General features: G+C 40.0%; 1 protein-coding gene across 1 annotated transcript in view; it reads right to left on the reverse strand.

Annotated features, from left to right (window-relative positions):
- Positions 1-16,183, reverse strand: part of LOC117296665 (dystrophin-like) — a 92,056-nt gene that overhangs the window by 22,811 nt on the left and 53,062 nt on the right. The window contains exons 11-28 of the mRNA XM_033779694.1: positions 15,910-16,065; positions 15,324-15,505; positions 13,808-13,952; positions 13,506-13,596; positions 13,001-13,239; positions 12,418-12,603; positions 11,427-11,747; positions 10,981-11,068; positions 9,859-10,100; positions 9,157-9,483; positions 8,596-8,811; positions 7,728-7,841; positions 6,239-6,412; positions 5,356-5,508; positions 4,206-4,520; positions 3,482-3,634; positions 2,001-2,162; positions 1,565-1,693 (exon numbers count right to left, since the gene is read on the reverse strand). Of these exons, the coding sequence (XP_033635585.1) occupies positions 1,565-1,693; positions 2,001-2,162; positions 3,482-3,634; positions 4,206-4,520; positions 5,356-5,508; positions 6,239-6,412; positions 7,728-7,841; positions 8,596-8,811; positions 9,157-9,483; positions 9,859-10,100; positions 10,981-11,068; positions 11,427-11,747; positions 12,418-12,603; positions 13,001-13,239; positions 13,506-13,596; positions 13,808-13,952; positions 15,324-15,505; positions 15,910-16,065 (3,393 nt within the window). The remainder of the gene's footprint in view (positions 1-1,564; positions 1,694-2,000; positions 2,163-3,481; positions 3,635-4,205; positions 4,521-5,355; positions 5,509-6,238; positions 6,413-7,727; positions 7,842-8,595; positions 8,812-9,156; positions 9,484-9,858; positions 10,101-10,980; positions 11,069-11,426; positions 11,748-12,417; positions 12,604-13,000; positions 13,240-13,505; positions 13,597-13,807; positions 13,953-15,323; positions 15,506-15,909; positions 16,066-16,183) is intronic.

Below are 16,183 nucleotides of genomic sequence, written 5' to 3' on the forward strand. Positions count from 1 at the left end.
TTTATCAAAGTGGTTCTTTATTAAGGAAATGTTACAGAATTGGTAAGAAACAAAAATCGTGAAGATCACAGATTTACATGTACATTAAACTTACACGGTCTAATGATGATGAGAGTAGAAAACATCCATTTAAATATTTCTGTCTGAAATGTCATATTTGATGAGAAATAAATAATCTAACTTCGCGTTTTGAGTTAATCGCTCAGTGAGCGTGTTATTCATTTTGCCATCGATGCAATGCAAACAATTTTAATCGGTTTTTCACTATTCTCTAGTGACCCAGATGGCCGATCAATCTCAAACTTCAACAGGTTTGGCAGTTTATGTATATGGTGGATTACATAAAGTGCTTACACTGCCAGCAACCGTTTTGTTAGCAAAAACCAATTCTTTGTTCAACCCCAAAAATCATTTACAAATTTACCCAGTCAGTTTCCCTTGTGGTTTATATTGATATCTGAAACAAAAAGTCGCATCCCCTTAAGGTGATCCCCTAGCTGCCGCTTCCCAGGTTGTATCGTAATTTGGGTGTGATCCCTGGCTACACGGCAGTTAACGGTTGTATGGCTTCTGACTGGCACCCCCGAACAAAGATGTTGACAAAATAGGGACACCGCCAATATAGGGCTAGATAGCTCAGTTGGTAGAGCGCCGGCACGTTAATCCGGAGGTCGTTGGTTCGAATCCCACTCTAGTCAATTCTTTGTTCAACCCCAAAAACCAATTCTGTAATGTTCCTTTAACTCTTGTAGTGCCAACTTTCCTTTGCTTTTTTAACCTAAAATACAAAGCTTTTTGAGGTTTTTCAACAGTCTGTATTGGGGAAAAAAAATAACAATAAAAATAAGTCTTTCTCTCCAAACAAAATGTATCTTGCTTTTTCATGTTGCCTTGGTACATCCCAAAGTCAATAGAATTTCCTGAGTGATATCGTCTATTGTGATTACATGTAAACTGTGTATGATTGGTGACACTTTTTGGGTAGAGAGAAAAGATTGTACATGTACGACCTTCGCACTTAAAGACTTAAGACTAACTACCATAGTGATCTGTATCAGGACAAACACTTTACTTAGCAGCTACGATTGATTTGCAATTAAAGCCATTGGACACTTTCGGAAAACAGTATTGTCCAAGGCCCACACTTCATGTATCACAACTTATATATAAAATAACAAACCTGTGAAAATTTAGGCTCAATCGGTCATCGGAGTCAGGAGAAAATAATGGGAAAACCCACCCTTGTTTCCGCACGTTTCGCAGTGTCAGGACATGCATTTAAAATAAATCCGTAATACTCCGTATCAAGAATTGGTACTGTTTTAATGTTTTCTCAAAAAGTAAAGCATTTCATGGAATAATATTTCAGAGAAGTCTTTCACCATTACCTTCTGTAAACCCTGTAAATTATTTGCAAATCTGTGAACTTATTTTTTGTTTCTGTACCGAAAGTGTCCAATGGCTTTAAGATAAATCTTAGTGCTTTGTGAAACCGGCCCAGCGCTGATCAAATTATCTGGCCGCTCTTTTACAGTAACTTCATAACATGTAATCTAGCACTCACCCTTAATATCTCTACTTGTTGATGTAGTCTCTGATTGGCAGTGCTGCTCGTCTGGTCCATCAGAGCCCTGGCTCTACCGTCAATGTTGGATAGGACCGTCTCATGGGCTTCAAACTCAGACTTCAGTTGCTGCAGGAATATTGACAAAGGCACAGTGTAAGGTAAAATCAACACTGTAGGGCGTCTTAGCCGAGCGGTTTAGAGAGCTGGACTCAAGCTCTGGTGCTTCGTTCTTTTATTCTTATTAATAGTTTATTCATTGAAATAAAAATACATCCAAAAGGCTGACAGCATTCAAATTTACAAAGTTAAAAATCTAGAAATTAACCCCCCCAAAAAATATTTATCACACAAGCGCAAATGGAATACTGAAAAATATAGCGCTTCTGCATACCTTATCTAACAAAGCCTTCTGAAATTTCTCATCGTATCTCACCTCAAATTCGCTGGGTACATCCAGCGCTGAGACCCTGGAAGCTAGTCTGCCATTAAGGGTTCTATCCACCACGGTGATCCAGCTCTGTAGCACCAGCATATCCTTCTCCAATTGCTGCAATAGTTGGACATTGTTCTCAAGCCTCAGCTGACACTCCTTTGCCTGTCAAATAAAACAAATGTGACCCGCTACGTGAAAATGAGTCAGATGTTGACAATTTCAAGAATTGAGTTATATGCATGGCTGGAAAGAACACATCAACAGCAGTAATTTGGTATATGTCTTAGCTTTGGGGTGTATTGCGTTGCTGAGTTACTTCTGTTTGAAATTAACCAATACATAATTTTTTCTGAAAAACAAATTACAAGTAAAGTGATGTTTTAAACTACCAAATGCAAATACACACAAACTAGACATCAGTATGATCACAAAATGGTGTATTTACATGTATGGCTTTATTGCTTAAAAGTAAGGGTTCTAAAGGTTAACCATGCAAATACAGATCTTAAAAAGTAAAAAAACTGTTTGTTTGTTTGTTTTTTTTCTGGGTTTTTTTCCATATTAAACTGTCCATTACTTAATAATGCATTGGGCGACATCTGACTCATTCTCACGTAGCGGGTCACAAATATCATAATGTATTTCACAGTTTTCCCCCGAAAAGCTACACAAAATATTTTTTGTTTTAACCCGTATTCACCAATGTGTGTCAGCACTGTATACTCTTTCGGAGCTCTGTGAACAAAATCACAGGCATATTACTCAATGGGATTCGAACCAAACGAGCTCGGGAAAGAATACATTGCTAACACACATCGGTGTATATGGGTAAAACCAAAATTTATATTCTCTATACAAAATAGTTTCACAGGAATATTTTGTTAATATTATTGTCTGAAATTATAAAGGTTTCATGGAATTTGTCTTTCAACCTTTTATCTTTTTAAATAAATTGTACTTATGATATGGTAGTTTGGCTAATAACTTTAATCTGGTAAGCCTAATGTTGTTAAGCTTAGCCACTTTTTGTGCGTAGCAATGTGTGGCATCAGTGAAAAAGGTCTAGGAATTTGAAGAACCATTAAAGGAACATGTTGCCTTGGATCGGACGAGTTGGTCTATAAAAAGCGTTTGTGACCGTTTTTTATAAAATACATATGGTTGGAAAGATGTTTTAAAAGTAGAATACAATGATCCACACAAGTTTGCCTCGAAATTGCATGGTTTTCCTTTTACTCTGCGAAACAACAAGGTCGGCCATTTATGGGAGTCACAAATAAACGGCTCCCATAAATGGCCGACCGTGTTAGTCGATGAGGTAAAAGGAAAACCGTGCAATTTCGAGGCATGTTTGTGTGGATCATTATATTCTACTTTTACAACATCTTTCTACCCATATGCATTTTATAAAACAACGGTTACAAACGCTTTTCAAAGACCAACTCGGCCGATCCAAGGCAACGTGTTCCTTAAAGACTCACCTGACTCTTGATATCCTTAGCCTTCTGGTTGTAAATCTTAGTCTCGCGTTCCACGGCAGACACCATGATGTCATTAGCCAACAGCCTCTGGCTCAACTCATTGATTTTCTTACAGTTGTCAGTAGCATGCTTCTGGACAGCCAACTCCAACACCTGGGTGAACAACAACACGAGAGAATTTAATAGATGTCGAATTTGCAACAGGGACTAGCAGAGTCTTCGTCAAAGGCTTAATGTTATTAATTGTAGTACTATTGAAGGGCATTTCAATTCATTTTGCTGCAAGGCATAGAGCTCACGCAATTTCTTAACAATCCTCTAAAGTGATAAAGAAACAGCCTTTGAACCTTACATCAAACTCTCTTTTAGCATTTGAGAAAGACTCTGATAGGGTCAAAATGTCTGACCGTTTGCAATGTCTGCATTTGTACCATAGGGTGGATGTTTGGGCATTACAAGTCTTATCATTATTATTATTACTATTAATTTGGTAAGCAGTCTGAAACAGCCAATTCTATTTTCTCATTTGTTCTATTATTTTTAGGGCATTTCAATTCATTTTCCTGCAAAGCATAGAGCTCACGCAATTTCTTTACAATTATTATCAATAATTATTCTTTTAGCCTTTCAAGAAACAGTCCTTGAACCTTAAATCGATCTCTCTTTTGATTTTGATTTTGATTGGTGAGCAGTTTGAAACAGCCGATTCTATTTTCTCACTTACATCTATCTCCTCCGAGATTTCCTCTGCATCCAAACTCAGCGATGGGTTCTTCAGTTTCTTCTCAAATCCTTCAATCCACATAGTCTCCTCCTCAAGGAGTAGCTTCAGCTGTCGCCAGTTATCAGCCGATTCGGCGAGGATCTTGTGCGCGGCGGTTAGCTTCTCTTGGTGGGTCAGCCAGCGGGCGTAGAGGGCTTTGTACTCGGCGGACAAAGGGTCGGTGGTGTCTTGTGGGGTGTTGGCGTACATCGAGGTATGGCTCTTGGTCGCCGAGGTAATGGTGGGTTCTTTCTCTTTCGTTTCATCAATAGCTTTCTGATATTGAGAACAACGGGATAAAGAAATTACAGCAACTTATCTTACTTATCTTATAGGCCTTCAAAGTGTCCCCTTGCTTATATTCAAGGCTCGTAGAGTAAGCTTCGGGAATTGGACTAAAATTAGCAAGGCAAAGTTCTCCAACTAACTTCAATATATTTACGAACATTTTTACATAATCAGGGGAAAAAACAAGAAGTCGATGTGTACAGTGCTAATGCAACAATTTTTTTACAAAAACTACATGCTCAACAAAGTGATCTGATTTCTTACTCATTTGAACATAGCAAACACGTTCTACAAAAAGGTGACCACACTTTACTTAGGCCTGCCGCACTGTGAAGCTATTTGTTATACTCAGCTTGTGACTGAACAAGTAAAGAGTAGCTACCCACCCTATGACTACAAATATTTGTCAAGAGGAAGGGTATGGAATCATCCGCTGATGTTTCAAACCCTGTTTCTGGACAGATGCTATGAAAATCTGGTGCTTTCTCCGCAGCTTATGTTTCAGGTGGCTCATACACCAACCTCTAGACATGTCTGAGATTTTTTGGACCCTCTTATAGTCGAAAAATTACGGTAAGTAGCTCATTATTCATTTTACCCATATACACAATGTGAGTTAGCACTGTGTACTCAGTACTTTCCCCGAGTTCTGTGAAAAAAATTCACAGGCATACATCAGTGTATATGGGTAAAAACCAAAATGAATATTCTTTATCCCCGATGCAAATTTAACATCTTTTAAAGTACTGTAGCTCATCGATTCTTGTCAAGTATGGATGCATTGGGCATCTAAGAAGTAGGAAGTATTTGATTGTTGTCTCACCTTGACTTTCTTAAGCTTGGTCTGGATGTCAGCAGGGTCTTGGATGGAAGCTTCTTTGCTGATGTAATCAGCCTCATTGGCATCAAGCCAGTCAATCATTGTCACCATGTCGTCTTTCAGCTTCTTGCATACACCGTGTGCTTGCTCAAGACTCTGTGAACGTCAGGTAAATGTGCACAGGAAAAAACAATTAGCTTCCCCTAAAAAATATAGCTGTTAGCTCTTTAAAGACACTGGACACTATTGGTAATTATCAAAGACTAGCCTTCACAGTTGGTGTATCTCAACATATGCATAAAATAACAAACCTGTGAAAATTTGAGCTCAATCAGTCATCAAAGTTGCGAGATAATAATGAAAGAAAAAAACACCCTTGTCACACGAAGTTGTGTGCTTTTAGATGCTTGATTTTGAGACCTCAAATTCTAAATCCGAGGTCTCAAAATCAAATTCGTGGAAAATTACTTCTTTCTCGAAAACTACTCCACTTCAGAGGGAGCCGTTTCTCACAATATTTTATACTACCAACCTCTCCCCATTACTGGTTACCAAGTAAGGTTTTTTATGCAAATAAATATTTTGCGTAATTACCAATAGTGTCCACTGCCTTTAAAAAGGCTCATAGGCAAAAGAAGGAGTCATCAGGGCCTAATTCTATAAACATTTTAAGCAAAGCAAAACAAAAGATGCTAAGCAAATAAATGTTGGTTAGCACAAATGAGTTACCAGTCAAAACACTATTTAATATTGACTGCACTGCTTGTGACAGGTTTCCTGTCATATTATTGCGTGTCACGGCCGGGCACCGGATACAAACTCGCCAGTTTAACCATCTACAGAGTTTGGCTAACTAGAAATCTGATTATTTTCTTTTCTTTCTGACCTGTCTTTGTTCTCTGGCCAGTTTGGTAACTCTGGTCCACTTGGTCTGCAGCTCCTTCAGCTCGGTGGTGATGCGAGTCGTAAACTGTGGGTCGCCCTCTTTAGCCAGCTTCTGTCCAGTCTCGTTAATGTTGTCCATGTTCTGCTGCAGCGTCTGAATGTCATCAGTCAGCGCCTGAGATCACCAAAGAGTAAGGCGATAACATTAGTGTTTGATAAAAACAGACCTCAGTTTACATACAAGATTTACAAAGCAATGCAAAGTGAGGGTTCAAGTGCAATATGTCAGGCCATCTGTGGAGTATGCCAGCCGTGTCTGGCACTCAGGGTTTACCAATTGAAAAAGAAAGTACTCAGAACCATTCTTTCCATTGAGCTTAGCAGCAATACTTCTTACCGGGGCCCAATTTCATAGAGCTGCTAAGCACACAAATTTGGTTAGCATGAAATTTCATCCTTGATAAAAACGGGATTACCAACAAAATTTCCATTTGTTTCATGTTGCTTGTGACTGGTCTTCATCTGTTGTTTGCTTATCCTAAATATCACGTGAAAATTGGTTGGTAATCCTATTTTTGTCAAGGGAGAAATTTCATGCTAAGCAAATTTTTTTGCTGAGCAGCGCTAAGAAATTGGGCCTGGTTTATTTGCAATAAGCTCAAAATTGAAACTCTTAAAGTTAGACGAGATCAAATCTCCTTTAAATTTTGTTTGTGGCAGTGTGACAAAGGACAATTCCAACATGACCTTGAAATCATCAATCGAGGCTGACAATAGACTAAGCGGTCCGTCTCTCTAATATATGTTTGATAGAGACAGATGGGCACAAGTCACCGTGGTCAAGTGGTTAGACTGCAGGACTTGCAATCACAAGGTTGTGGGTTCGAATTCCCCAGCTAACCGCTGATTTCACAGTGACTAGAATGAATATTGTCGTCTAGTTAATGAATCACAATTTCTTGATTTGTGTAATTCATAATCATAGACGTTAAACCAATATTTGTGAGAGCGATTGGCTGTTGCCAGCTTGGTGTTTATATCCCTTGTGGGAGTTTGCCGAGTTCCCTTGATGGGAAGATCATTCAAACAAACAAATTCATCAAGACATCAAGGTAATGAATGAGGAAATTAAAGAATAATAATAATAATAAGAAATGCTTATATAGCGCAATTCAGTACTGCAAGTACTCTCAATGCGCTTTACAAAACAAATAAACAAATTTATACAAGGGAAAGCAACAATTTAACTAAACAATACAATATTACAAAAAAGATTTAGTGAATAAGTGAGTTTTGAGATGGGATTTGAAGAGGTCCGGATTTATCTGGGAAGGGAGAGTAGCAGGAAGAGAGTTCCAAAATGTGGGTGCGCTGAAAGCAAAGGTTCTTTTACCGTACGTTTTTGTTCTGTATGGGGGAACTTGTAGGAGAAGCTGTGAAGAGGATCTAAGTGACCTTGTTGTACATGTAGTTCACATCAACCACCTTACCTGGCCTTGCTCTAACTGAGCCTGTAGTACATCAATGTCTCCCAGGGCTACCTCCTCGGCTGAAAGGAACGTGTCTACTTCAGCCATCCAACTCTTCAGGCCACTGACTTCATCCTATACACAATGTCAACCAAAATATTGTAGAGTGACATTACAAAGACAGCATTTGCATAGGGCAGAGATGTCTTATGCACCAAGCTAGAAGCATCGAGAATTGGGATAAAATACTAACCTTATCTATAAAATACACTTGTAATACACTCAGTTGGTAGAGCACCTGGGCCCAATTTGATAGAGATGCTAAGCACAAAAATTTGCTTAGCATGAAATTTCTTCCTTGATAAAAACAGGATTACCAACCAAATTTCCACATGATTTTCAGGATAAGCAAACAACAGCCGAATACCAGTAACAAACAATATGCAAAAAGTGGAAATTTGGTTGGTAATCCTAATTTTATCAAGGAAGAATTTCATGCTAAGCAAATTTTTGTGCTTAGCAGCTCTATGAAATTGGGCCCTGCTCATTAATCCAGAGGTCGCAGATTCAACTCTGACTCTTGTAAATTTTTCATGTGTTAAAATATTAAGGACAACAAACTATTTTCCTCCAGAATGTTTCCCTTCAGGTTTGGTTTCATATGCCTTTATGATATACGGGGAACACATGTACACGCATGTATTTTGGATTTGACTGTGAATCTCCAAGACAATGAGAGCCATACGAAATGAACGGGAGGTCAAAGGTGATTATGGACATGGGCCAAAAGGCAGTAACTCATGAGCCTTGAAGTGTGACATCAGATATCCAGGCTAAAACGACTAAAACCCATAAGCACACCTCTCTAAAGACCAGTAACAAAACTTACCTGCCACAGTTTGAGCTCACTCAGCGCCCTCTCCAGTTGATTTTGTCTCTCCTCGACTAGACAGGTCACCTCACTCCATCCCTGGTTCATTTTACTCAGGTCACGTTGAAGGTTCTCAGCCTGTGTGGGTGACGGGGCACCAGACACTAGACCCTTGCCAGTCTTGTTGACAAAGTCGTAGTTCTGTTGCTGCTGCTGGATGGTGGTTTGAAGTTCCTGTTAACAAGAACAGTTTCTACTGTCAATCCAGAGTCAACAAACAAACAAGATAGATTTGACTACAAAATGGAAAACAACAACCCCCAATGGATGGTACTGACCCCTTGCATTAGAATCAAACATGGCCACTCTATGCCATGCTCCACATTTTTGGGAGTCAAATTGCACACATATATTATGGTAAGTGTGTCAATGCCATGTCCCGTGTGTAAATATGTGTAAAAGCTTATGCCATCTAAAATGTGCACTACACTCTGTACAACACACAAAGACACTGAACGTTCCTTCGCGCCTAAAACATCCCCCACTTTTTAGCACTCAAGTAGCACTATTTTATCATACCTTGTATTTCTGCAATTGATCTTCAAGATCATCAACCTCGGTCACAAAGAACTCCTCTGATCTCAGCACCGCCTCGACACTCTGCAGCCACTGTGTGAGTGCCCTCATTGCCTCGATGTACCTCTGGGGAGGGGCGCACTCCAGCGCCTTGGCCAGGATCTTCTCCTTCTCCTTGATCGCAGCCGAGGTGTTTTCCCAGGAGAGGCGGAATGCCTTGATGTCGCGCTGAGCCGAGCGTGAGATGGTAGCGTCGCCTGTTAGGTCCTTGCCGAGGCCTGTGACGCGCTCGATGCGATGGCTGTTAATGGTCATCTCCTTCTGCTTTGCCTGGACGAGAAATGCAAAAGGGAATACTTTAGGGCCTTGCTCTTTTCTGACAATATTTTTGTGGTAACTGGCCTCGATATGTGGCATGGTGCCCCCTCCAATTGTGTCTTCATTATCTTCTAGTAATCTCAGGAAGTGAGTTCAAGATTTTAGGGGGAGGGGGGTACTTCTGTACAAGAGGAAAAGAGTGCATTAAAGTATAGGAATATTTAGGGAAAGAGGGAAACATTCACATTTCGGGCATAGTGTATTGAATAGACCCCTTGCATTGGAAACATGCAGGCATGTATGCGCTTCACACTAGTCTTAGGTCTTCTTTTGACTTCAGTGAGGACGCTGTTTGGGGTTGTTTGATCTATTTGCTTGTGGACTCACCCTGCATTGGTCAAGCTGTGTCTGAATTCCCCGTACACTGCCAGCGACTGTAGCTTCCTCCTCCAACCACACCTGCACTGACTGTACCGTCTCCTGCAGTCTCTTCAGTTCATCAGAGAACTGTTTCCTCATGGAGCTTTGGTTCAGGTTACATTTCCTGCCATCCACCATGACGCGGACGTCCTCCCATCGCTCTCGAAGGTTCTCCAAGGAGTGTCTGATTGGCTCTGTTGATGTGCCCTCTGATTAACAACGAGAAAATGAAAAACAGGTTCATTAGATATGATTTTCAGCCCTTCGATCACTTCCTCCTTTTATTATACTTGGGCACTTTTTTTCCAAACCCTGGCTTTGGCTTTGGCTCTGCCTTACGCTATGTCCGGCTGCTTGAAACCCTGTACCAGGAGTGGATGCTTTCAAGATCACAGATTGAGCCTAAGCCGCGGCACATTAAAAATGCAAACATGCCACATTGTGAATGCATACAGGGAATTAAAAAAAATTCCTAAACTATACAAGGCGACAGATTAAAAACAGTTTAAACATGTAACCAAGGTACAGTGAAAATGAACTAAGAGATTGGAATTTCAGTACCAGCCACTTGCAGTCGCTACCAGCCTCGCTACCATGGGCAGCGCGCCGTATCGATACCTCTCGTCACTAACCCCTGGGAGGGATGTACTGGGAAACAACGCTGATTGGCTTAGGAAAATTGTTATGCATTAGATGTCAAGTGCGTACTTACGTAGTTTTAAGATACTTGCATGTTGATCACGCCCGCGTTTTTTATGACACAAACACGTTTTTTAAAAACAAAAACAAAAACATTCTTTAAGACGAAAGACATGCGTGCGCGCGTAAAGATTGAATATATACGCTCATTTATGGCTCATTTAAATGTGCTAGCATTATATAGCACATTTAAATTTGCCAATTTCAGGGGTTATGATCGAGCAAGGCATGCTGGGAAAAAATGGCGCGGTGAGATCGATCACCCCTGGGAACGAGGTTGAGTCGCTATGGTCTCTAAAGGGTTAAAAGCAATGTATGCAGGGTGTCCGGTGAATCTGGTATGTAACCTATAGAATAGAGCTATCTAAAACACTCATAAGCGGAACTTACCAATACGGGTTTGAGTGATCAGCTTGTTGCCAAGCTCAGATACATTCTTCACCCTCGCTTGTCTCTCGTCAATGTCTCTCTCCAAAGTCTGCATAGGAGGAAAAGAGGCATTGTATCTTAAGGAATTGAATGCAATACATGTAGATGTAAACATCTTGATAAATTAACAAGTGGTCCGCTGGCTAAATGCCAGTTAAAACACCCCAGGACCAGTCAATATTCACTCCGGCTGGCTAGTTAAGTGTGGCATGCATCACTATTTCATATGAACATGAAATACAATGGCCTACATGTAGTTGAAAAAAAACATGGCAGATTAGTGAAGAGGCTAGATAACTGGTCCTGCTTGCTAGTCACAGAAAATTTAAGGGCAAACCATAAAGAGACCTACATCAACTAAACCTATTTCAGAAAGCATGAGGCACTCAATTTGAGACATTACTTACACTGTAAAACTTCATTTGTTCATCCAGGTTGTGGTCTTCAGGAGACGGTTCCCCCGACGACATCAACTTGTGCTCCGTATCCTCCATCCACGACACCAAGCTCCCAAGCTCCCCGTCAAACTGCCTCTTGAGTTGGGTGTCCTCATGGGGGCGTTTCTGGGCCTCGGCTGCCGGTGCAACACGGACTGTCTGAGAGATGGTCTTAGTGACATTGGTCTCGGTGACCTTGCTGCCTCCGTCTCGGTATGTCTTGGTAGTGGTTGTGGTGTTGATGGCGTCTGTGATGGGGATGGCATCCAGATTGATGCCACTCTCTGCAATCTGTTGATGGATCGGCAAAATCGGATTGCAAGTTGTCAAAAGACAAGATAAAAAGGAGCTACTGCTCAGCTTTAAGATATTGCTTGAAATGTATTTTTTAAAAATGCTGGCAAAACAGTTCCATTCCAATAAAAATAAGGTGTTTGGGGTCAGCAAATGAAATCTCTTGAGCCAAGGAACTTATTCTTAACAAAAAGTGCATTCAGTTTGCAACTTCTTTGAATTCCCTGGAGTTTACAGAAAGTTGGTATCTCACATGATTTGGGGCAAGCTTTTCCGCAGTTACGTACGAGATGGTGAACACCCATGTAAAATTCTGTATGAATGTGTATGGAACAATAATACCAGGCTTTGCCTCTATCTGAAGGTTGCTATAGTCTGAGGAATTCAAATTTATGTCACTACACCAGGCATTATTCAAGTCTAACTTGCATATGGCCCAATTTCATAAAGCCTGTTAAGCACAAAGATTGGCTAAGCACAAACACAGATACAGTTTACCAGCCAAAATTACTTTAAGTTTACATTGTTGTAACTGGTGCCCCAGTAAATTTTTGCTTAGCAAAGAAACTTGTCAAGTAGTATTTCTGCTTAACAGCTTATGCAATTGGGTCCAGATGCCATACAGAGATCTGGAGGATCAACATGTCGGTCCCAAGCTAAGACATACCCATTTAGAGTGCATCTCCATCTGTTGTACCACGCTGTCCCAGCGCTGTGAGAACTCATCTAAGACAAGCTGGATGTCCTCAACTGCTTTGTTGTTCTCCTCCAGATGCTCCACGATGTTCTCTGCGCTGCGATTCAATTTGTCAAATTCATTTCGTTGGATTTCTAACTCTTGCTCTAGGATCTGCTGAAGGAGATTGCCAAGAAGGATTAGCCAAGGAGAGACCAAGACGGATTGGACACAAGACAATAAATCTGACATCAGTTTCAAGCTTGATTGAGGACTATGTTTTATAGAGTGATAAATAGTGAAGAGCTTGGGTCCACATTGAGTTAAAGGTAGTGTCACAATTTGGTAATGACCACAAAAAGAAGTGAACTTACAAATAATGATGATATTTAAAATAAAAAAATTGGGCACAAATTTATTTAACTAAGAGAGGTTTGCGGTAACACAATGTGAATGCCTCTTTTTGAGTAATGTTGGTTCTGAAAACAACCGGTGGTTAACGACTCAACGTTTTGATCAGTGTGCTCTGAAATTCTCAAATGTCTTCCATAACTAGTCGTTGTGATCCTCTCACCTTGAGTATCTTAACTCTTTCAATGGCTTCCTTGGTGGTGTGTATATCAGCTAGTCTCATATGGGCCAGGACAGACTCTTTCTCGCTCAGCCAGTCGCTGAATTGTCTCTGCTCCTCTGCGAAGCGTTGCCAGTGAGCAGAAACTTCTTGGAGGAGGGCCCAGCGCTGCTCAGTCCATTGGCAGACCCTAGCCCAGCGCTCTCCTAGGCTGGTCAGCTGCTCTTCCAGCAGGGCTGTGGCTGTTGGATCAGAGAGTTTTTTTTTAACAAATAATTATTATGTACTTCTGGTTTAGAGTATAGTGCTCTAAACCACTCGGCCACGACGCATCAATTCTTTTTAAAGGATTGCAATCAATAGGCATTTGACATTTCGCAACTCAGTCATCTTTAAAACCAATGAAAAATTATGACGAAAAACAATGTGTCAAGTGCATAAGAACTGAGTTCCAAATGCAGGAGTTTTATCAAATTCCCTAAAAAATAGATGAAGTCAGTGAACATACCATTTTCTGGACTACTCTCATCCACTACGACCACCATGTGTGTCAGTGAGTTGACTTGAGTTTGTTGCTCTTCTAAGGATTCTTGCAGCTTCTGCCGAAAACAAAAAAACAAAGCATCCTGAGAACAGTGTCTGTATTTTTTTCTTCTTTTTCTAATGAATGTTTCTCAGGAGAAAACAGAGCAACACAAATTTGCACGTTTCACTTACTTTCAATAGTTAGCAGGGAGGTGCTGGTCGGCATCGCCTCATTCTGTATAGTGAAGTGTTTTCCCAAATACTTAGTAATGTACATGATCTTACCCTGTGATCTTCCGCCTGTTGTCTGACCTGGTCCAGATGGTTACCAAGACCTTCTTGCCTACCGATAACCTCTTCTGTCTGGTCCAGCCAGGCGGCTAGGTCATCCAGCTGCTTTTGTTGTAGCTCCATTAACACTTCATGAAGTCTGTGGTCATAATAACAAAAAATCAATAAGGAATTAAATTTCCAGTTCAATCAAAACATTCACAGAATTCTGTTTTCCGTTCACATGGGCAATAAAAAAAAGGTTTTGAAATATTTTATGCATCGACCAAACTCAACCGACGTCATAATCGCAATAATCTTGGCAGCATCATTTTGGGATTTACTGTCACTGTGTGTTATACAGTGTAGTGCGAATTTTTGGCAACGCAGCATCTACACCTTTAAAGGAACGTTACAGAATTGGTAAGAAACAAAGATCGTGAAGATCACAGATTTACATAAAACTTACACGGTCAAATGATGATGATAGTTGAAAACATCCCTTGAAATATTTCTGTCTGAAATGTCATATGTGATGAGAAATAAATAATCTAACTTCGCGTTTGGAGTTTATCGCTCAGTGATCGTTTTATTATTTTTTTTTTGGGGGGGGGGCATCGATGCAATGCAAAGTTTGTAATCATTTTTTCACTATTCTCTCGTGACCCAGATGGCCGATCGATCTCAAACTTCTACAGTTTTGTCAGTAATTACTTTATGTAATCCACCATATACATAATATGGTGGATTACATAAAGTGCTTACACTGCCAGCAACTGTTTTGTTAGCAAAAACCAATTCTGTAATGTTCCTTTAACTATTGATTCCCAAGTTAATGAGAAATTATACAAAACAAATTTTGGGCCATTACTAATCGATGACCCAACCTTTTACCCTCACAAACACCAACCTTCCCTTGTGAAGCGAGACAATATTTTCCGCTTAACAGCTTAACAGCTCTAAGAAATTAGGCCCTGGGCCCAATTCAAAAACACTGCTCAAGCACAAAAAGTAGCTAAGCACAACAAAATTTATGCTTACCAGAATAAGGTTACAGCCAAGCTACCATGCCACTTGTACAATTTGTGAATGCTATCCTGCATTTTCAAGTTGATATTCTTTTCTTAAAGGGAAGGTACACGTTTGGTAATTACTCAAAAGAAATATTAACTTAAAAACTGACTTGGTAACGAGCATTGGGGAGCTGTTGATAGTATAAAACATTGTGGGAAACGACTCCCTCTGAAGTAACGTAGTTTTTGAGAATGAGGTATTTTCTCACCAAAATAATAAAAGACTTCTAGCTAGAAGTCTTTTATTCCTATCTGAAAGCACACAAATTCGTAAAACAAGGGTGCTTTTTCTTTCATAATTTTCTTGCAACTTTGATGACCAATTGAGCCCAAATTTTCACAGGTTTGTTATTTTATACTTACGATGGGTTACACCAAGTGAGAACACTCGTCTTTGACAATTACCAAACATGTACAGTGCCTTTAAGCAGCTTTATGATATTGAGCCCTAGACTTACTTGGTCTGTCTTTCCATGGCAGCTATCCTGAGGTTTTCCCATCTACTATTGAGGAGACTCATCTGCTCTCTAATCTCATTCTCTTCATCTTCAGATACCTTGTTCTCTAGGATCAGATAGTTACCTTCCTGTAGTGCATTACCGACGCTGTTCTGGTGGGATGTTAACTCCATCATAAACTCCTAATAATAGTAATAATAATATAGGATTTGAGGCATCACGGCTTCAAAATCTTAGTGCGTGTATAACGGGGAGTTTAGCGCTCTAGTCAATATATATAGCTCTATGGATTTAAGCCAAATGATATCTATCTACTGTAGATCTTCTCTTTAACTCATTTTGACCCTGGTTTTGTAAAAACAAATTCTGGTCCAGTAAATATCTTGGCCCGTTTTCATTTTGTAAAAAGGCACATCAATAAGAGGCTTTCTTTAAATGTTTCTCATTAATACTTTCTTTCCGATATGAATTGATTATACAAAAATCTTTGATAAACAATTGATGCTCCTCAAAAACAATTCAAATAGCATGAAATTCTTGTTTTTATGACAGAATTAGGAAATAAACCAAGTTTGCAATCTCTTACCTCATGAGTGTGGAATTGTTCTTTGACTTCGTCCACGTTATCTGAGATTGGATTCTGATGGCTGAGGTGGTCCTCGGCCTCCAGTAGCCAGGCCAGGACAGTCTCCATGTTACCCTGATAACTCTCCAAATCAACCTCACTCATGTCCGAAAAAGACTACAGAGAAATAACGATAGTAAACCATTAGTAATAATAATAACAATAATAAAGTACACTACACATCGCTAAGAATAGACAGAGTATGCCTGTGTAAAGAGCATGGCTTTCAGTTCTG

Source organism: Asterias rubens, chromosome 11, assembly GCF_902459465.1.
Source record: "Asterias rubens chromosome 11, eAstRub1.3, whole genome shotgun sequence".
In the NCBI taxonomy this organism is placed as follows: Eukaryota; Metazoa; Echinodermata; class Asteroidea; order Forcipulatida; family Asteriidae; genus Asterias; species Asterias rubens.